Source organism: Bufo gargarizans, unplaced genomic scaffold, assembly GCF_014858855.1.
Source record: "Bufo gargarizans isolate SCDJY-AF-19 unplaced genomic scaffold, ASM1485885v1 fragScaff_scaffold_45_pilon:::fragment_2:::debris, whole genome shotgun sequence".
Classification (NCBI taxonomy): Eukaryota; Metazoa; Chordata; class Amphibia; order Anura; family Bufonidae; genus Bufo; species Bufo gargarizans.
Window position 1 is genome coordinate 941,117 of NW_025334121.1, and position 20,985 is coordinate 962,101.

The 20,985-nt window shown below is 48.9% G+C and overlaps 2 protein-coding genes across 3 annotated transcripts; one reads left to right on the forward strand and one right to left on the reverse strand.

The window, feature by feature from the left end:
- The first annotated feature begins 9,685 nt into the window (after positions 1-9,685).
- TMEM177 (transmembrane protein 177) lies at positions 9,686-12,016 on the forward strand. 2 transcript variants are annotated; one of them, XM_044273184.1, is made up of 2 exons: positions 9,686-9,736; positions 10,548-12,016. In XM_044273184.1, the coding sequence occupies exon 2, from the start codon at positions 10,559-10,561 to the stop codon at positions 11,489-11,491; it is 933 nt and encodes a 310-aa protein (XP_044129119.1). In that variant the 5' UTR covers positions 9,686-9,736; positions 10,548-10,558; the 3' UTR covers positions 11,492-12,016. The 2 variants fall into 2 exon arrangements, with proteins under 2 accessions (XP_044129119.1, XP_044129118.1); XM_044273183.1 differs by having other exon boundaries at positions 9,692-9,736; positions 10,540-12,016.
- An 82-nt stretch (positions 12,017-12,098) lies between these two features.
- Positions 12,099-19,392, reverse strand: LOC122922554 (fibrinogen-like protein 1-like protein). The gene is made up of 2 exons (XM_044273199.1): positions 19,218-19,392; positions 12,099-13,197 (listed from the first exon to the last, which is right to left on the reverse strand). Exons 1-2 carry the CDS (start codon positions 19,390-19,392, stop codon positions 12,548-12,550), a joined length of 825 nt encoding a protein of 274 aa, XP_044129134.1. The 3' UTR covers positions 12,099-12,547.
- Positions 19,393-20,985: the final 1,593 nt, after the last annotated feature.

The window sequence follows — 20,985 nt, forward strand, 5'->3', positions numbered from 1 at the left end:
GCAGGCCAGTTTCCGCGCAGAAAAAAAAAACACAAAGGGGGTCAGTTATGATTAGATATACGACACTTGTTGGCGTATATTTGTCACAGATTCGATCGCAAAGGGGATTTGCCCCCAAATCTGCGACTTCTGGCGTGTGCGAGGAAGAAGGTCATTTATCATTTTCTACAAAATTATCTAAATCTATGACAGCGAGGGAACTGATGTAGACTGCCGGCGGGGGATGCGCCTCTACATAGATTCGGCCCATCAGGTGCCAGCGCAGGCGTTTTAAGACCAGCGTCTAAAATGCCATTCTTAATAAATGACCCCAAACGTGTGCATGATTTGTCTAATCTCATGCAATCTCCTGATACTGTATCACACTGAGGTTTTTCTACGCGATAAAACTGCGTAATCTGCAACGTGTAGAAAATGCTATTGAAAAATTACCCAGAGAACAGATCTCGTTGGCGCCCCCTGGTGGTCCACGAGCAAAATGCCAGCCAGTTCTCTGCCAGGTCACGTCCTAGTATTCTGCAATATATGGAGAAGCCCCTGTGCCAGTATTCACACCAGATCTCTGCGCACCTATTACATCCTTACACATCTGCACGAGGAGAAATCTTAGAATAATCCTGATATAGCACCACCACATTCAATGAGACACGAGGAGTCAGGGCCCAGCTCACAAGAGCTTACAATCTATGAGGAAATGGAGGCGAGACAAATGGTAACACTGGTTGTTATAAAGTGGTCTGGCCATCTTTATACTAGATCAGAGATGAGCATCCTCCGGCACTGAAACTACAACTCCCAGAATCCACCTTTCACTTCTGTGGGAGTCACATGAAAATGCTTGGAGTTGTAGTTTCACAGCAGCTGGAGTGCCGAAGATTGCTGATCTGTGTACTAGAAGGATCAGTGCAGACAGAGTGGGTATTACTGTCAGAAGATGGCGTTCAGTTCTGAAAAATGGGGGGAGGTAAATGGGGAAGAATCAGTTTAGGGATGATGATGATTTGCCCGTAAAGATGTGTTGTTAAGGCACGTTTAAAGCTAAGGAAGTTGGGAATAAACCTGATTGTCCAGGGAAGTGCGTTCCAGAGAACTGGTGCAGCTAAAGAAAAGTCTTAAAGACAGGAGTGAGAAATTCGAATTATGGAGGGTATTAATCTTAGATCAGTGGCAGAACGAAGAGCACGAGTAGGGTGGTAGACTGAAATGAGGGAAGAGATGTAGGAGGTGCAGCACTGTGGAGGACACGGGTAGGATGGTAGACAGAGATGAGGAGGAGATGTAGGGGATGCAGCAATGTGGCGGACACGGGTAGGATGGAGGACAGAGATGAGGGAAGAGATGTAGGGGATGCAGCACTGTGGAGGACACGAGTAGGAAGGTAGACAGAGATAAGGGAATAGATGTTGGGTGTGCAGCACTGTGGAGAGCACAGGTAGGATGGAGGACAGAGATGAGGAGGAGATGTAGGGGGTGCAGCACTGTGGAGGACACAGGTAGGATGGAGGACAGAGATGAGGAGGAGATGTAGGGGGTGCAGCACTGTGGAGGACACGGGTAGGATGGAGGACAGAGATGAGGAGGAGATATAGGGGTGCAGCACTGTGGAGAGCACAGGTAGGATGGAGGACAGAGATGAGGAGGAGATATAGGGGTGCAGCACTGTGGAGGACACGGGCAGGATGGAGGACAGAGATGAGGAGGAGATGTAGGGGATGCAGCACTGTGGCGGACACGAGTAGGAAGGTAGACAGAGATAAGGGAATAGATTTTGGGTGTGCAGCACTGTGGAGAGCACAGGTAGGATGGAGGATAGACTGTTAGAGACACCAAACGCTAGCTAAAAGTGCCACAAAAGTCCTTTTAGGGACTGGTATAGGTGTACTATCGATAGGTGTGATATATAGAAAGTATATAGTGCATTTGTATTGTGCAGCAGTTGTGTGCGGTTCTGCTGCTATACGGCAGGTATATAGAGGGACAAGCGTTATTGGAATAACTATTTGCAATGGGTGTGATATACCTGTTACCCCCAAAAAAACTTGAGTGGTGCAATAAATCTGCTTCCACAAAATACTGATTAAGGGGTACGATATACCTGCTTGTACAAAATACTAATTAAGGGGTTCTATATACCTGCTTCCACAAAATACGGATTGAGAGATGCGATATACCTGCTTCTACAAAATACTGATTGAGGCCTGCGAAAAACGGGCTTCCACCGAAATACTGATTGAGGGGTGCGATATACCTGCTTCTGCAAAATACTGATTAATGGGTTCTATATACCTGCTTCCACAAAATACTGATTGCGGGGTTTGATATACCTGCTTCCACCAAATATTGATTCAGGGGTTCTATATACCTGTTTCCACAAAATACTGATTGAGGGGTGCGATATAACTGCTTCCACAAAATACTTATTGAGGGGTGCAATATACCTGCGTCCACAAAATACTGATTAAGGGGTTTGATATACCTGCTTCCGCAAAATACTGATTGAGGGGTGCGATATACCTGCTTACACAAAATACTGATTGAGGGGTGCGATATACCTGCTTTAACAAAATATTGATTAAGGGGTTGGATATACCTGCTTCCACAAAATACAGATTGAGGGGTGCGATATACCTGCTTCCACCAAATATTGATTCAGGTGTTCTATATACCTGTTTCCGCAAAATACTGATTGAGGGGTGCGATATACCTGCTTACACAAAATACTGATTGAGGGGTGCGATATACCTGCTTTAACAAAATATTGATTAAGGGGTTGGATATACCTGCTTCCACAAAATACAGATTGAGGGGTGCGATATACCTGCTTCCACCAAATATTGATTCAGGTGTTCTATATACCTGTTTCCACAAAATACTGATTGATGGGTGGGATATACCTGCTTCGACAAAATACGGACTAAGGGGTTCTATATATCTGTTTCCACAAAATACTGATTGAGGTGTGCGATATACCTGCTTCTACAAAATACTGATTAAGGGGTTCTATATACCTGTTTCCACAAAATACTGATTGAGGGGTGCAATATACCTGCTTCTACAAAATACTGATTGAGGGGTTTGATATACCCGCTTTCACAAAATACTGATTCAGGGGTGCGATATACCTGCTTCCACCAAATATTGATTCAGGTGTTCTATATACCTGTTTCCACAAAATACTGATTGAGGTGTGCGATATACCTGCTTCTACAAAATACTGATTAGGGGTTTGATATATCTGTTTCCACAAAATACTGATTGAGGGGTACGATATACCTGCTTCCACAAAATACTGATTAAGGGGTTCTATATACCTGCTTCCACAAAATACTGATAAAGAGCTTTGATATACCTGCTTTCACAAAATACTGAATGAAGGGTGCGATATACCTGCTTCTGCAAAATACTGATTTAGGGGTTTGATATACCGGCTTCCACCAAACACTGATTGAGGCCTGCCTTATACCTGCTTCCACAAATACTGCTCTTCCCTAGGGACTTTGTTACAGGGTATTTTTGAAAACGGCAGGCAGAGGAAGAGGCAGGCTATTCCGCAGGGGTGGTAGAGGTCGGGCAGGTGCACCAGGCCCGAGCCTAAGTGGGAAGTTGGAGAAGATGCGTGCGATTACGTCAAAGGACGCACCAGAGTTGGTTGAGTGGCTCACTCAGCCTTCCGCTTCTGCACCCTCCTCATCTTCTGTATCTGCACCCTCCTCATCTTCTGTATCTGCTCCCTCCTCATCTTCCGCTTCTGCACCCTCCTCACTCTCTGCTGTGTGCACCCCCAAAGACACCACCACCACCATAGCCCCTTCACTCGAGTCAGAGGAATAATTTTCCCATCCATTCCCAGACCTTACCGATGCGCAGCCATCAGGAAGAGGAGGTAGCAACAGCCGCCACAGTACGACAGATCAGCCCAAGGAGGTTGGTCCCCGCTGTTGCTGCCTACTCCGAGATTTCTAATGTCAGTGTTGGTTAAGGTGATGATGATGACGTGCCGATGGACGTCACGTGGGTGCCCACAGGAGAGGAAGAGGAGTGGAGTTCAGAGGAAGAGACGGAGCAGCAGATAGGGAGGAGAAGCAGGCAGAACCTACAGGGCACAGGAGGCAAAAAGCAACTGCTAATGTATCTGGAGCGAGCCATCCACCATGCACGGTCACATCTTGCGCTCCCAGGACGCCGGCACATGGCTCCGCAGTGTTGGCTTTTTTTAACGTGTCAGCTGCTGACAATAGTGTTGCCATCTGCAGCCTGTGCTGTCAACACATAAGTCACGATAAGCCCAACACTCACCTAGGGACGACTGCCTTATGAAGGCACCTGGCCTCCCATCACCGAGCCCAGTGGGAGCAACACCGTCAGAATCCACAAAGCCACACTCCCGGCGCTCCACGTCCTGCCTCTTCTCCTCCTCCCATTTGTCCTCCACCTTCCACCGTGGTCTAGCAACAACGGGCAGGGAAGGTACATAACTTTTACTGCCCACTGGGTAAACCTTCTGACGGCCACCAAGCATGTAACACGTGGCACCTGTGTGGATTTGGTGTTACCGCCACAGATTGCATGCAGGCCGGCCTCTTCTTCTTCTCCTCCTCCTACTCTATCCTCCGTCTCCTCCTCGGCTGACTCCTACTTTTCCACTGCTGCCGCCTCTTCCGCTGCGCCCCCCAAGCTCCCCAGAACCTATTCGACGTGCCAGGTGAGACAATGCCATGCTGTGCTGCGTCTGTTGTGCCCGGAAGCCAAGAGCCACACCGATCTTGCGGCAGGCCAGGAAAATCTCTGGCCATTTTAGTAACATAGTACATAACATAGTAACATAGTACATAAGGCCGAAAAAAGACATTTGTCCATCCAGTTCGGCCTGTTATCCTACAAGTTGATCCAGAGGAAGGCAAAAAAACCCTGTGAGGTAGAAGCCAATTTTCCTCACTTTAGGGGAATAAAAATTCCTTCCCGACTCCAATCAGGCAATCAGAATAAATCCCTGGATCAACGATCTCTCTCTAGTAGCTATAGCCTGTAATATTATTACACTCCAGAAGATCAATTTTAGAAGATCTTCTACGGCCATAGCTCGCCTTGCTGAGGTTAAGCGGCGACACCAGCTGCCCGTCAGGCGTCTGATTTGTGACTGCCCGACGCGATGGAACTCAACCTTGCATATGCTTGATAGACTGCTCCAGCAGAAACGTGCCGTTAACAACTACCTGTACGAACTCTGCAGCAGGACAGGTTTGGGGGAGCTTGGTATCTTTTCACTGCGCCAGCGGCTGCTCATGCGCGACGTCAGTCGCAGCCAGGGCGCAATCAGTGACATCGTACCTTCTTTCTGGAGTGTGCATTGCGTGGTGTCATTGATCAAGCCGTCGAGGAGCAGGAGCTGGAAGATGAGGAAGTCGCAATGCTGGATGAATTCCCAGGGGGGCTACTCCATCTGAGACAAGCAGGAGTCTGAAGAGGAGTCAGAGGAGGATGGTGGCTGGGGGGAAGAGGAGCAAGAAGAGCAGGCTTTGAGGGGGACATTAAACTTTTTGGGGATCCCTGGTGTTGTCCGTGGCTGGGGGGAGGAGACCTAGGACGACATTCTCCTGGGCGATGAGCATAAAAAGCATAAAGGGCAAGGACCAGTACTGGGTGGCAACGTGCTTAGACCCCCCGGTACAAACACAAAATGGCGGACATGTTACCATCATCACAGAGGGCTGGCAGAATGCAGCATTTCCAGGCCTTGCTGAGAGAGATGCTGCATTCTGCTGTTGCGGGCGCTGGCAGAGGAATTTCCACCCACAGAGAAACAGGTGCGGGTACCAATCCTACCGCGCCTGTAAGAAGAGGGTGGTTTGAAGATGTGTTGGTCACTTCGGATATGAGATCATTCATGCAGCCAACCTATTGACAGCCGCCCTCCAGATCCAGCCTCAGGAAACGCCTAGACCGACAGGTGTCCAACTACATCGAGTTGACGGCCGATGTGGACGCTCTGAAAAGTGAGGAACCTCTTGACTACTGGATGTGCAGGCTTGACCTATGGCCAGAGCAGGCACAATATGCCATGGAACTCTTGGCATGCCCCTCGTCGAGTGTCCTGTCCGAAAGCATTTCTAAAAATGAATAAGGCATGGATCTCGGAAGAATTCAACACCTGTGACGACCACGTGTAATTGAATTTCCTCATGCCAGCCCACACATATCCGCCACCACCCAGAACAAGGAATGGTCCTTGTCTTATGTATATACAGCGGCATAAAAGGCCTTTTCTGTCAGGTGAATGCCTAATTTTTGGGGCCTGTACTCCCGTGGCCTAAAATAAAATGTTTCTAGGCTCCAGCAGGGCGCATTTTTGAGAGTTTCCCTTTAAGACGCATAAAAATGGCCCTTGATTAAAACACATATTTTTGTGGGAATTTTTGTCATCGATCCCCCTCTGGTATGTCACTGTTTATGTTGTGGGACTATTTGTGCACTTCTAGTGAGTATTTGGTTGCTGTAAATATGACCTGAAGGTTTTTCAGGTTCGCCTGCCATTAAAGAAAACGCACTGAGTAAAGTGGCCTAAATGGGAGGAAATGCTCAACCCCCAACACTGTGGCGTGTTTATAATCGGGGGAGCAATTCCTCTGCATGTGATCCGTCGCTAACGGCAATCCCCAGCAAAAATGCATACAATGGAGGATGCCAGCAGCGGACCACATGCACCACAAAAACATCCTACACAAGATGAAATAATGTGTGGATGAAAATATAAAAGTTCATAAATCACGGAAAAAAGGTGCATCACAATAATATGCGACTGACCGTACTGGCCAGACCCTCACTGATGTTAAAAGCTGAGACTTTAGCCAATATCTTCCAATCAGGAACATAACGGACCCCATCAAGGTATCTAAGTGTGGCGTGGATCCTACCGCTAAACTACCTATCGTGTGTGAACACAGTCTGAGAGGTGCTAAGGACCGACTGTCAGCCAAGCTCCTACATAGCCTGTGTCACGTGGCCGGTTATAGGTGGCCTCGCAGCCTCCCATTGTATTAGGGATCTTACAACTGGTTCTGTCCTGATCTCTTCATCGTGCCGTCTTCATAGTGCATTACACTGATGACCTCATGATACTGCACCGTGTGTATCAATGCTGGATTTTTTGGGGTAACTTGCAATTTATTTACAGTGTGGTTCTAATTCGCTGATATTATGATACAATTATTATAATTTTTATTATACATTTATTATTATTTAACCAAAATAGCATCAATGTTGTAGTTCTAGGAAACAGGGCTTTTTACACACAAAGCTTATAGTTTATTTTACCTGTGAAACAAAATCCAGAATTAGCGCTGCATTTTTTTGGGGCCACCTGCGGCTTTTGCAGCGTTTTCTGCCCTTTTCCCCTATAGAGAAGATGTTTCCAGATAAACACCAAAGGGTCCTGCCGGCTGCGCATCTGAAAAGAAGCAAGAAAGACAAGGGGCACCTAATGAGCTAAAACACCACTAGCAAAGAGCTTGTGTATCCTGCATTTCCAATCTCCCATAGACTGTCAGCTAACATCCGGAGCTGGCGATTTTACAGCAAACAACTCAAAAACTGCAAGGAAGCAACAAAAAAAGGATGAAAATGCCAGAAAAAAAACAATGGGTTTTCTGTATTTTTCTTTCAAAAAAGAGCTGCAAATTCTACAAAAAATAATATAAAAATGACTCATTGCCTCAAATCCCTGCTGATCCGCTGGCAGCCCCCAGTCTATGTTCTCAAGCATCTGCTATGTCGCCCCTCAGGGGCCTCGGCTGTCATGTTATGTACGTCTGGTGTCACTGCTCAGCGAGGGGAGCCATGATGCCAGTAGTGAGGCACACGACTGCGGCCGCCATTGATTGCCGCGGTCACATACTGGCTGCTTGCAAAGAGAAAAGACCACAGGAACCACTAAAATGTCTGCTCTGGAACGGCAGAGGATGGAGAGGTCCGTTCATTTTTTTTTTTAAACATGTTTAAAAGGATTTTAATGTGATTTTAAGGGCACTTTCACACTTGCGTTGTTGGATTCCAGCAGGAAGTTCCAAACGAATAGCATTTGTTTCCAGATGTGGATCCATCTCTCGGGTGTCATCCGGAAAAACGGATCCGGTATATTTTTTTTTTTACATTTTTAAAGGTCTGCGCATGTGCAGATGGGGAAACCGGATCCGGTTTAACGGAACACTTGGTACCGGATCCGGCATTAATACATTTCAGTGTTCCGTAATTTTGGCCGGAGAAAATACCGTAGCAAATACCGTAAGAGTGACTGAACTGAAGACGTCCTGATGCAAACTGAACGGAATGTTCTCCATTCAGAATGCATTCAGATAAAACGTAAGCGTTTTTTTTCCGGTATTAAGCACCTGTGACGGAACTCAATACCGGAAAACTTTAACGCAAGTGTGAAAGTACCCTTATACTGATGACCGATCCTGTGGAAAGGTCATCAGCATCTGATCGGCGGGGGTCCAACATCCAGCACCTCCGCCGATCAGCTGTTTGAGAAGCCAGCGGTGCTCCTGTATGCGCCGCGGCCTTCTCACAGCGCCGTACATTGTATAGTGGCCGCGTTTGTATCGTGCTCAGCTCTATTCACTTCTATGAGGCTGAGCTGCTCCTAGCAACCTGCGGCACTCCAGCTGTTCTGAAACTACAACTCCCAGAATGCTCCTTTCACTTCTAGGAGAGTTACAAGAACAGGCGAATAGGTGTGCATGCTGGGAGTTGTAGTTTCACGGCAGCTGGAGTGCCGAGGATGCTGATCCCTGTCCTAGGTCATGTGACAGATAAAGGTGATGTCACTGGCCTGGGAAACGCTGACAGAAGGCCGCAGCGGTCACAGGAGCGCTGCTCCCTTCTCATACGTCTGACCGGCGAGGGTCCTGGGTTTCGGACCTCCACCAATCAGATACTGATGACCTGTCCTGAGGAGAGGTCATCAGTATTACAACCTCAGAAACCCCCTTTAAGGCCTCATTCACACTCAATGCTCTTGACAGCACCAATGACAAATCTATGTCAATCAGGATTTTGGCCTGATGAAGGTACTGGGTGATTGCCGAAACGCGCCGGGGGCAGGACTCTGCGCCATTCTGCTGGCAGCGCGGCTCCTCAATGGATCAGATTTATCTCAAAATCTATCCCGACAAATCTATGTAAGTATCTAAGTAGCGTCCGTCAGGTTTTTCAATGCGTTTCTCGATTTGACGCTCGTGCTGTTATTGACTACAATGTAAAAATTATTATTAAAGAAGAAGAATCTTAACGTAAAGGTGCACGTACCCTTTTTAGTAAATCCACTCAGTCTGTAAAGTCAAGTACCTGAGTCAACCAGTTACTGGTAAAGCTCCAAAAATGTCACACAAAAAATACAAAACTATGAGCCACAAAATACCAATAATGTGAAAAAGTACCAAAATCAGAAAAAATATATATTTTATAAATAATAATAATAATAATAATAAATAATAATATAAAAGGCACAGAGAGAAGGGCGCCAGTGTCAGGCAGGTCCAGAGTCAGCTCCACGCGCCACCTTCTGGAGGCAGATCGCGCTGCACCTCACCTGCATCTCTGACACATTGTACATAACGTAACTGATACATTGTATCCGCCCTGTGACGTCACCGGCGCGCGCTTCACTGGAACGCAACGTTCTGCGTTACGACTTCCTGCGGCTGCGCTTTACGGTAGAGGTGCAGCACATGTGTTGGAGGTCAGTGCCTTTACCGGGGTCGTTACAGCTGAGGGGATTTATCGCGACAGAGGTTTATAGGCTCCAGAGAAGTTCTTTTTATGGCACATGTGCAATGAGGTTCTGCAGGAGATGCCTCGTACCTCCTTGGTATCACTAGTGAAAGGGTTTGGACCTTTGGCTGGGATTCATCTGGTCTCTGCTGATGTTTACTGTCTGATTTTAAAGGGGGCTTCCACAGCATAGGTGGAAAGGTCATCAGTATCTGATCGGGGGGGGGGCCCTGATTGTTGGGGGTCCCTGATTGTTGGGGGTCCCTGGGGTCCTGAGATTGGGGGTCCCCGTTTGAGTGGAGCGATGGTACGCGGCTGCTGGGTTCTGGGACATCCCTTTAAGGGCATGTTCACATATAGCGGACGCGCTGTAATTTTTCTGGACAGATTTGCAGGCAGAGTATCTGCAGCAGATTTTTTTTCTTTGCGTGTCCCGTGTGGACGTGGCCTATTCACATCTATGAGGTCATATCGTTATATGATGACGATAGATTCTGTGTTTCGCTTCTTCAGAATCCAAAGATCTCTGCTTGCTGTCAGTGAATGGCTTTATTCATATTGTGCTCTGCCCTTCGACAGCCCCTTAATGTTAGTGGGGGCATATTTGTAAGGAGTCTGGATGTGCAGGTGATTGCAGCGCCCCCCGGATGCCAATCCCTCCCTCTTGAAGGTATGGGGGGTCGGACACGCAGACGCTCACTGTTAAGATTGCAGAGTATTTTTTGTACTGATATTTCTGAAGGTAACGATGTCCCCTTCTCTGGTTGTCAGGTTGTCAGGTTGTCGGAGCATGGCGTACCCCCTCTTCTTGAAGCTCTGTGTCTTTACTCGGCAGCATCGGGGGAAGCTTCTCGGGGCGTCTTCTCTTGGACTTTTGGCTGTGAACGTCTCCTACCACGCGTTCCCGGAGCAGACCTTCAGGAGGTTGTATCAGGGCTGGTCAAAGGGCGAGCCAACGCCGCTCTCCGACAAGCTGCGCGCCCTCTTCCAGGACGTCCTGGACGACACCCGCTTGGCCTCCACCCGTTTCTCTCCCTTTGCTGCTTATGGCTTCCAGCCCATCAGTGCCGGGGTCCCGTGGCTTCCCAGCGGCTGCTTGATTGGAATTCCTGCAAACTATAACGGCACAATGGAGGACGGCGCGGGGGTCACTGACCGGCTGCTGGTGATTAACGGGGAGGAGGTGGACTGGGCCAGCGAGCTCGGCCGCAGATTACGAGACTCCCTCACCTTTTCAGTAAACGCACAAAAATTCTCCTTGGCTCGGGAAGCCATTCATGCACAGACTAGTGGCCCTATCCTTCAGGCGTCTGTGGCCCCACTCTGCCTAACCAGCGTCTGTGTCTCCAGTGTGGCTCTCAAGCAGCTCCTGGGGCTGTACTCCGGGCCCATCTTATTGAGGGGCGTCTTCAATGCCCTGGCCATCCTCCTGGGGTTTACAGGCTACTTCTTGTGCTCTGATGCCGTCAGTCAGTGGTTGGACTACAGGTCTGACCGGCGAGCCGCCGCCGTCTCCAAGGCCTATGCCCGGGGAGGGCTGGAGTTCTACGAGAAGATACTGACACGCAACAGGCTGCTGCGGGGGATTATGGGTGAGCAGGGGGGCACCATGTACGCACCCAGCGGGAACGTCTTCCCCAAACATAAACTGAGGATGAAGCACGCCCCATACACGTCCCGGAGAGACCGGATCCTGCGCGCCCTGGAAAAGCAGCAAGACTGATCATGAATGGCGGGGAACCTCACCCAGTGGTCAGTGGACCCCAGACCACGAGCACATAGCATGTAACTGGGTCCACTGTGTCTGTAGGGCGACTAACTGTCCTGTCCTCAGGATCCTCCCCTGCTGGGCTGCAGGGGCCCTAATAACCCAGGAGTCGTCAGTCAGTCCAAGGTACGAAGTCGCACCTGCTCTGCTTGCTGCCAGTGAATAGGACCTTCTTATAATGGATGTTTCGCTGGCTCCACTATCTCAGGAGATTTCTCTCAGTTGCTCCTGATCCTGTTACAGTGTAGCTATGTGTAGCTTGTTACTAAGGAGCAACTAACAGAATAAGAAATGTCCTACAGCAAATCCCAGAGAACGTGACCCTGTGCTCCGCGCCCTACACATATGGGCGTGTCATGTGACTTGAAATACTGCACGGCATCGCTCACCGGCCACTGAATCGGCACCGAGACACTAAAAGGATATTTTCTATCATTTTTCATATACATTATTAATTATAAATAAATATATTGAATTGTAGTAACGTGATGACTTCCCCCCCCCCCCCCCCCCGTCAGAATTGTAGTAATGATGACCCCCCCCTGATTATATTGTTTGGCTTGTTTCCCTACAAAATTTAATCTACACTGTCAGAATTGTAGTAATATGATGAGACACACACACACACACACACAATCAGAATTGTAGTAATATGATGACCCCCCCACCGTCAGAATTGTAGTAATATGATGACCCCCCCACCGTCAGAATTGTAGTAATATGATGACCCCCCCCACCGTCAGAATTGTTGAATGTGGAAACCCCTTGTATCAAACGTCCCCAGTGACGTCTGAACCCAACATGCGGAGATGCTCACAGACTGTAAGACTTCTGGACCCTGTTCACATGCTGCTATTTATTAGACACCGTATGAATCATTAGGACGCCTGCACCATTGAGGACATGAGAGATTCTCGGAGGTTTCTATGATGAGAATTTTAATCAGAATTACAAATGATGTAGATAATTGATTGGCGTGTTGTATGTAGCTGAGCCGGGCCTGCGCCCTCACTACACCCGGTTACAATACATATGAACGGGTTTTATCAGGATGACCGAGCGCCTGCAGTTATGGTCACACAGCGTCTTCCAGTGCAGAAGCCCCTTATTGTTGAGGTGAGCGTCGTAGCAAGAATCGAACCACCAGCCGCCGCCGTGTTTATTGGCGCAGTTTACGTTGTGCAGCCGATCGTTGTCGTCGTCATAAGTCGAGAACCTCATATTGTCATGCAGGTTCTTGTGGTTCCCGGATGACAGGGAGTCGCCGGCGTCTCCCTCGTAGGTCCCTAATTTCAGCTGGTACTTGTCCGTGGCATTGGTCAGGTAGAAGCTGTCGTAGTCGGCACGTCTGGTCCGGTTCTCAGAATCCACCAGGAGGAACCGGACTTTGTACCACTTTTGCGCAGTTAACAGTTTGATATAGTGATTGCCGAGATAATGATCCAACACGATGTTCCCGAAGCCGTATTCATAAGCGGTCCACGTCTCATGCCAGCTGATGTACGTGTCAAAGCTGTTCCTCTGGATGACGGTCCAGCCCCCGCAGTCATACATGTAGCACTGGACCACCAGATAAGGGGAGCCTGTAGGCTGGATCACGTAGACGCCGCTCTTCCTGTGCCCCAAGAGGTAGAGCTCATCGCAGTCCCTGGTGAAATAGACTGGAAGAGACCAAACAAAGCAAAATTAGGACTGCACATGAGCAGCAGCATCCTCTCCATCCCCTCTGGGGTCCCATTCTTGAGATAGGAGCGGGTCCCACTTTTATGGCAAATCCTATCAATGTGCCATAAATGTCCCACGTGGTGAGAACTATGGAAGACTGAAAGGTAATAGAAGAGGACGCCCATTGAATCCTCCCTGTAACAGACATCCCAACCTGCAAAAACTCATTTCAGGGAGGTTTTTTTTTTTGTTTTTTTTCACGAACTTTTTATTACATTTTCCAAACATATGAAGTATCTGCACACTTTTCTCTATGGTGTGGAGGACCGGGCTCATTACCCTGCCCCAAATTATCATATTTATATATATGATTAAGGCTACTTTCACACTAGCGTTCGGGCGGATCCGTTCTGAACGGATCCGCTCATAATAATGCAGACGGAGGCTCCGTTCAGAACGGATCCGTCTGCATTAAAATGGCAAAAAAAAAGCTGTGTGAAAATAGCCTCGGACGGATCCGTCCAGACTTTCAATGTAAAGTCAATGGGGGACGGATCCGCTTGAAGATTGAGCCATATTGTGGCATCTTCAAACGGATCCGTCCCCATTGACTTACATTGTAAGTCTGGACGGATCCGCACGCCTCCGCACGGCCAGGCGGACACCCGAACGCTGCAAGCAGCGTTCAGCTGTCCGCCTGTCCGTGCGGAGGCGAGCGGAGGCTGAACGCCGCCAGACTGATGCAGTCTGAGCGGATCCGCTCCATTCAGACTGCATCAGGGCTGGACGGCTGCGTTCGGGTCCGCTCGTGAGCCCCTTCAAACGGAGCTCACGAACGGACCTATGAACGCTAGTGTGAAAGGAGCCTAAAGCATCCAGGGGGTGTGAATTTAACACTGGGGTAAATAATATAATTAAAATGAAGGGTTAAATGTGTAAATGTATTAAAAAAAAAATGCATCTCTTTCAATAGTTATATAGCTACTGACAGGGCCGGCCTTTGGGGTGTGCGGCCGCACAGGGCGCCATAGCAACAGGGGCGCCGGGCGGCCGACAGCCCGCAATGTAATATGGGCAGGCGAGGCGGCACTTATGTTTTCCCACGGGGCGGGCCCCCGCCCCCTCCATCTCCCCCTCCCCTGTATTCAGCAGGGGGCGCACGTTGCAGTTTAAAAAAAACAAACTTGCTTATATAAGTTCGGGCGGCTGGCGGCGCCGCCTGAGTGGCTGAGGCTGAGCGCCTGCCTGCGCCTGCTGTGTGCTGTTAATGTAGCGTGGCCGAGCTCTGTTCGATCCGCGGTACAGGAGCTTTTGTTTCCTGTACCCGGCCGGACTGACAGGAAGTGCTCACTTAGTGTGCACTTCCTGTCAGTCCGGCCGGGTACAGGAAACAAATGCTCCTGTACCTCGGATCGAACAGAGCTCGGCCACGCTACACTAGAGGTGGAAAAGAGAGTGAAGAGGGGGGGAGGGGGAGGAAATAATGAGAGTGAAGAGGGGGGGGGAGGGGGGGGGAGGAAATAATGAGAGTGAAGAGGGGGGGGGGGAGGAGGAATAATGAGAGTGAAGAGGGGGGGGGGGAGGAAATAATGAGAGTGAAGAGGGGGGGGGGGAGGAACTAATGAGAGTGAAGAGGGGGGGGGGAGGAAATAATGAGATTGATGGGGGGGAAGAAATAATGAGAGTGATGGGGGGGGAGAAATAATGAGAGTGATGGGGGGGGGGAGAAATAATGAGAGTGATGGGGGGGGGAGAAATAATGAGAGTGCTGGGGGGGGGGAGAAGAACTAATGAGAGTGATGGGGGGGGGGAGAAATAATGAGAGTGATGGGGGGGGGGGAGAATAATGAGAGTGATGGGGGGGGGAGAAATAATGAGAGTGATGGGGGGGGGGGAGAAATAATGAGAGTGATGGGGGGGGAGAAATGAGAGTGATGGGGGGGGAGAATAATGAGAGTGATGGGGGGGTGAGGAAATAATGAGAGTGATGGGGGGGAGAAATAATGAGAGTGATGGGGGGGGAGAATAATGAGAGTGATGGGGGGGAGAGGAGAAATAATGAGAGTGATGGGGGGGGGGAGAAGAAATAATGCGAGTGATGGGGGGGGAGAATAATGAGAGGATGGGGGGGGGAGAAATAATGAGAGTGATGGGGGGGGGGAGAACTAATGAGAGTGATGGGGGGGGGAGAAATAATGAGAGTGATGGGGGGGGGAGAAATAATGAGAGTGATGGGGGGGGGAGAAATAATGAGGAGTGATGGGGGGGGGAGAAATAATGAGAGTGATGGGGGGGGGGAGAAATTAATGAGAGTGATGGGGGGGGGGGAGAAGGAGAATAATGAGAGTGATGGGGGGGGGAGAAATACTGAGAGTGATGGGGGGGGAGAAATAATGAGAGTGATGGGGGGGGAGAAATAATGAGAGTGATGGGGGGGGGAGAAATAATGAGAGTGATGGGGGGGGGGAGAAATAATGAGAGTGATGGGGGGGGGGAGAAATAATGAGAGTGATGGGGGGGGGGAGAAATAATGAGAGTGATGGGGGGGGGAGAAATAATGAGAGTGATGGGGGGGGGAGAAATAATGAGAGTGATGGGGGGGGGAGAAATAATGAGAGTGATGGGGGGGAGAAATAATGAGAGTGATGGGGGGGGGGAGAAATAATGAGAGTGATGGGGGGGGGAGAAATAATGAGAGTGATGGGGGGGGGAGAAATAATGAGAGTGATGGGGGGGGGGAGAAATAATGAGAGTGATGGGGGGGGGGAGAAATAATGAGAGTGATGGGGGGGGGGAGAAATAATGAGAGTGATGGGGGGGGGAGAAATAATGAGAGTGATGGAGGGGGGGAGAAATAATGAGAGTGATGGGGGGGAGGGGAGAAATAATGAGAGTGATGGGGGGGAGGGGAGAAATAATGAGAGTGATGGGGGGGGGAGAAATAATGAGAGTGATGGGGGGGGGGAGAAATAATGAGAGTGATGGGGGGGGGAGGGGAGAAATAATGAGAGTGATGGGGGGGGAGAAATAATGAGAGTGATGGGGGGGAGAAATAATGAGAGTGATGGGGGGGAGGGGAGAAATAATGAGAGTGATGGGGGGGAGGGGAGAAATAATGAGAGTGATGGGGGGGGGGAAATAATGAGAGTGATGGCAGGGGGGGAATAATGAGAGTGATGGCGGGGGGGGAAATAATGAGAGTGATGGCGGGGGGGGAAATAATGAGAGTGATGGCGGGGGGGGAAATAATGAGAGTGATTGGGGGGGGGAAATAATGAGAGTGATTGGGGGGGGGGGGAATAATGAGAGTGACGAGGGAAGGGGGGGGGGGGGGGGAGAGAGTGACAAGAAGTCCCCAGAGCCAGACTGCAGCCAGAGTCCAGATCATCTTATTGTCCTGGTGGTAAGTAGACAATGCAATATGTTTATTATTTAATTGTTTAGTTATTAATACTACATGGAAACTAATTTTCTCAGCTGGACACCGGCCGACATGCGCTGGGGGCCTCACCAGCGGTTAGGGTAGGGAAAAAGCACTGGCCCGTACGTAAATTTTTCCCTTCCCTAACCGCTGGTGAGGCTCCCGGTGCATGCGCAGTGTCGGCCGGTGTTCAGCTGAAAACATCCATCCGATCACTGCGCATTGGCCCATAGTTTTTCCCTACCCTAACCGCCGGCGAGGCTCCTGGCGCATGCACATTCTGCTGTGAAATTTCCCTAACCTGTCGTTGTGCGCCTGCGCGATGCTGCACACCTCCTCATGTCATGTCCGGTGCGACCGGAAGTGACGAGGGTAGGGAAATCTCACGAACTAGGGAAGTATAACATTACACCGGCCTTTGGGGTGTGAGGGCTGGTAACTACTTGGTTGGATAGTCAGCCAGCCTATGCCATGATGCCAGCAACAAGCAGTTTTTTTTTTTGTTTTTTTTTTTTGGGGGGGGGCGCCACAAGGTTAGCTCGCACAGGGCGCCTGAACACCTAAGGCCGGCCCTGGCTACTGAATGAGACAGAAGGGATGCCTTTAACATATATATCTCCTTGAGGAGCCAATTTGACCCTAAAGGGTTAATTCAACCTGTAATCTAAACTCTGTCCTGTCACTTCTCTTATCTCTCTGCTCTGCTATCTGACTGAGATAAACCTTTCCGGGAGATATTGTCTATCTAATAGCGGGAGACTCCCTGAACCTCCGGGAGAGTTGAGATCCCTGCTGTAAGGGCTCATGCACACGACAATATAGATTTTTCAGAACGGAACAGGTGGCCCCTAATAGAACAGTTCTATTCTTGTCCGTAATGCAGACATGTTTTATCGTTTTGTGGAATGGATATACGGAAATGGAATGCAGACAGAGTAACTTCCCTTTCTTTTTGTTGACCCATTGAAATGAATAGTTCTGCAAACGTAACAGACACGGAAAGAAAATACATTTGTGTGCATGAGCCCTTATTCTGGAGAGACACCAATCAAATGGTCACCAAATCCTACTAATAACGGAGACAGTTTTTTAATATTAAAAGGTTTTTTTTGTGACTGAAATTTCTGTGCAAGATCTCTGCTTGCTGTCGGTTTGTGGGAACAATATTATTTCAATTCAGAGCCTGAAAAACTGTATAGCTCTAATCCTGCACAGAGCTGCAGTCTTGTTACAATTGTATCCAGTCTAGACAATCCCCTGTGTGTAAACAAGCGGAGCTCCAAACTGATCCGTTTTATGCCTGCAGTGATACATTGTAACTATTGTGTCCCTGCAGGGTTTAGCTCACAGACAACTTGACACCATTGTAACAACTCCTCAGCTGTGAGTAGTGTTAGGCTACTTTCACACTTGCGGCAGTGTGATCCGGCAAGCAGTTCTGTCGTCGGAACTGCCCGCCGGACCTGCCGATCTGCATGTGACTGAAAGCATTTGTAAGACGCATCCAGATGCGGATCCGTCTCTCAAATGCATTGCAATAACGGATCCATCTCTCTGCTTGTCATGCGGACAGACTGATCCGTCTTGTATCTTTTTTCACATTTTTACCGGTCTGCGCATGCTTGAATGCCGGATCCGGCACTAATACATTCCTATGGGGAAAAATGCCGAAACTGCGTTTTTTTTGCCGGAGATAAAACCGTAGCATGCTGCTGTTTTATCTTTTGCCTGATCATTCAAAAAGACTGAACTGAAGACGTCCTGATGCATCCTGAATGGATTTCTCTTCATTAAGGGCTGTTTCACACCAGTGGATGCCGTGTGTGAATGACAGCCAAGACCCGATGCGGACAGCAGAAGCACGGAGCACTAACATGACTGATAATGCTCCGTGCCTCTGTGATCTCTTTACTACGAAATCACAGTGAGATAAAGTTGTCACTGTGATTTCGTAGTAAAGAGATCACAGAGAGGCTCAGAGCATTATCAATCATGTTACTGCTCCGTGCTTCTGCTGTCCGCATTGGGTCTTGGCTGTCATTCACGGAGCGGATGTCACGCACGGCATCCGCTCATGTGAAACAGCTATTTTGCCGTGCCGCCGGACCGCCGCTCCGTCCCTATTGACTATAATGGGGACGGGGCGGAGCTCCGGCGGTGCACGGCGAAAGCCGCCGGACTAAAAAGCCTGACATGCAGTAATTTTAGTCCGGCGGCCTTTCGCCGCGCTGCGCCGGACCTCTGCCCCCGTCCCCATTATAGTCAATGGGGACGGAGCGGCAGCACGGCAAAATAGCCGCAGGACGGATCCGACATGGTGAACAGCCTGTTGGATCCGTCCTGCCGCAAGTGTGAAAGTAGCCTAAGAATGCATTAGGATAAAACTGATCAGTTATTTTCCGGTATTGAGCCCCTAGGACGGAACTCGGCGCTGGAAAAGAAAAACGCTAGTGTGAAAGTAGCCTTATCTGTACAGGTTTTCAGCCTGTAAATACTATACATATGCCGCACCGATGGAGCAAGCTATGGATGACCCTTCTCCAAACCCCACCAGACCCCCGCAGTCTGCACCGCGTGATGACGTCAGGCGCTTACCTCTCTTCTCTCGCAGCTGGTGATAGTTGATAATGACGCTTACGTCATCAATCATGTCGATGTTCGCAATCTGTGAACTTGCCAGTTTTTTTAGGTCCATCTCCTCCTCCGTCCAGGAGACCGGGACTCCCGATAGCATCAAGCAGCAGATGGTCCACAGCTTTACCTCCATCATCCTGGCACTGGGATCTCGCACCTCTGCGCGTGTCCTAGACCCGGAGACTCAAAAAAGTGAAAAAAAAAACCTTTTATATTTGATCATTGAGGGGTCGGTCGTTAACTTTAATATGCGAGTCCGGCAGCTGTCAGGTGGCACCGAACCCGGAATCAAATCCTGTAAAACCAGAGCAAATATCCCCGTGCGGGCACCGACTGACGTGTGGGGGCGAGGGTTACGTTTCGTAGACTGGACGCGGTTGGGGTCAGTGGCGTACCTGACACCTGTCGGATGCAGGAATATTTGTCTTTTCTCAATGTACTTAAGAACGTGGTAACAGTTTATAAGTGACATTACCCGGATTTATGAGACATTTATCCGTCTGCTGCCAACGTGAATCATTTCCTCCAAGTCTTGAGTCATCTTCTTCCACGTCTTCAGTCTGACCAGAACGATTATCTAAAAGTGGCGACCCCCAGATGATACTTACCTGCTGGTTTCAGCGTCGGGACAGAGCTATGGTCACCGACTCAAGCTTAGCTGTGATGTCTGTTGGAGCCGGGGGTAGTCTAAGATCTGCCTTTTGCTTTATTAGAGGTCCAGGCTTCCTTCAACTTTGTTCATTGCTCATACTTTACACTGCAGCTCTCCTCTATTAATCCAATTTCAGTGACTCCAAAATATCTGCATCGTCTATTGCAGCCTAAGGGCACTTTCACACTAGCGTTAGAAGAATCCGGCAGGCAGTTCCTTTACCAGAACTGCCTACCGGATCCGGAAATTCGTATGCAAACTAATATCTTTTTTTTTTTTCCGGATCCATTAGACTCGTGCATTGAAATCACGGGTTCGTCTTTCCGGTATCATCTGGAATAATGGATGTGGCATTTAATTTTTTCAAAGCTAGAAAGAACTGTGCATGCGCAGACCGGAAAACCAGCGATGCAGCAATTTCCGGAACACTTTGTACCGTATCCGGCATTAATACATTTCAATAGAAATGAATGACGGATCCAGCAAGTGCGGTAGTGTTTCTGGGAGTTTGGCCGGAAAAAAATACTGCACGCTGCTGTATTTTGTCCAATCAAATACCGTACAAGGGACGGAACGGAAGACATCCTGATGCATACTGAACGGATTGCTTTCCATTCAGAATGCATTAGGACAAAAGTGATGCATTTTTTTCCGATGTTGAGACCCTTTACTGGATTTCAATATCGGAAAATGAATAACGCTAGTGTGAAAGTACCCTGAGGTAGTCTTCTATTCAGTCCATTCCTCATGCTTTACACTGCAGCTCTGCTCTTTTAGTGCACAGTTATGATCAGTGACTCCAGTATATCTGCATTGGAGCCTAAGGTAGTCTGAAATTACCTATTTTTATTAGAAGTTTTCCTTCTTCATACTACAGCGCTGCTTTGTAGGAGCTCATCTCAGTTGCACTGTCTATTAGTCTGGGGTATTCTGTAATCCATTTCCTGTCTCATCAGAAGCCCAGGCTGCTGTTCTGCTTCTCCTCCATCATTTACACTGCAGCATGTTGCTGACTATAAGAATAAGCTCAGCAATACATGGAGAGATGATTAAATTACAGTCAGGACAGAAATATAA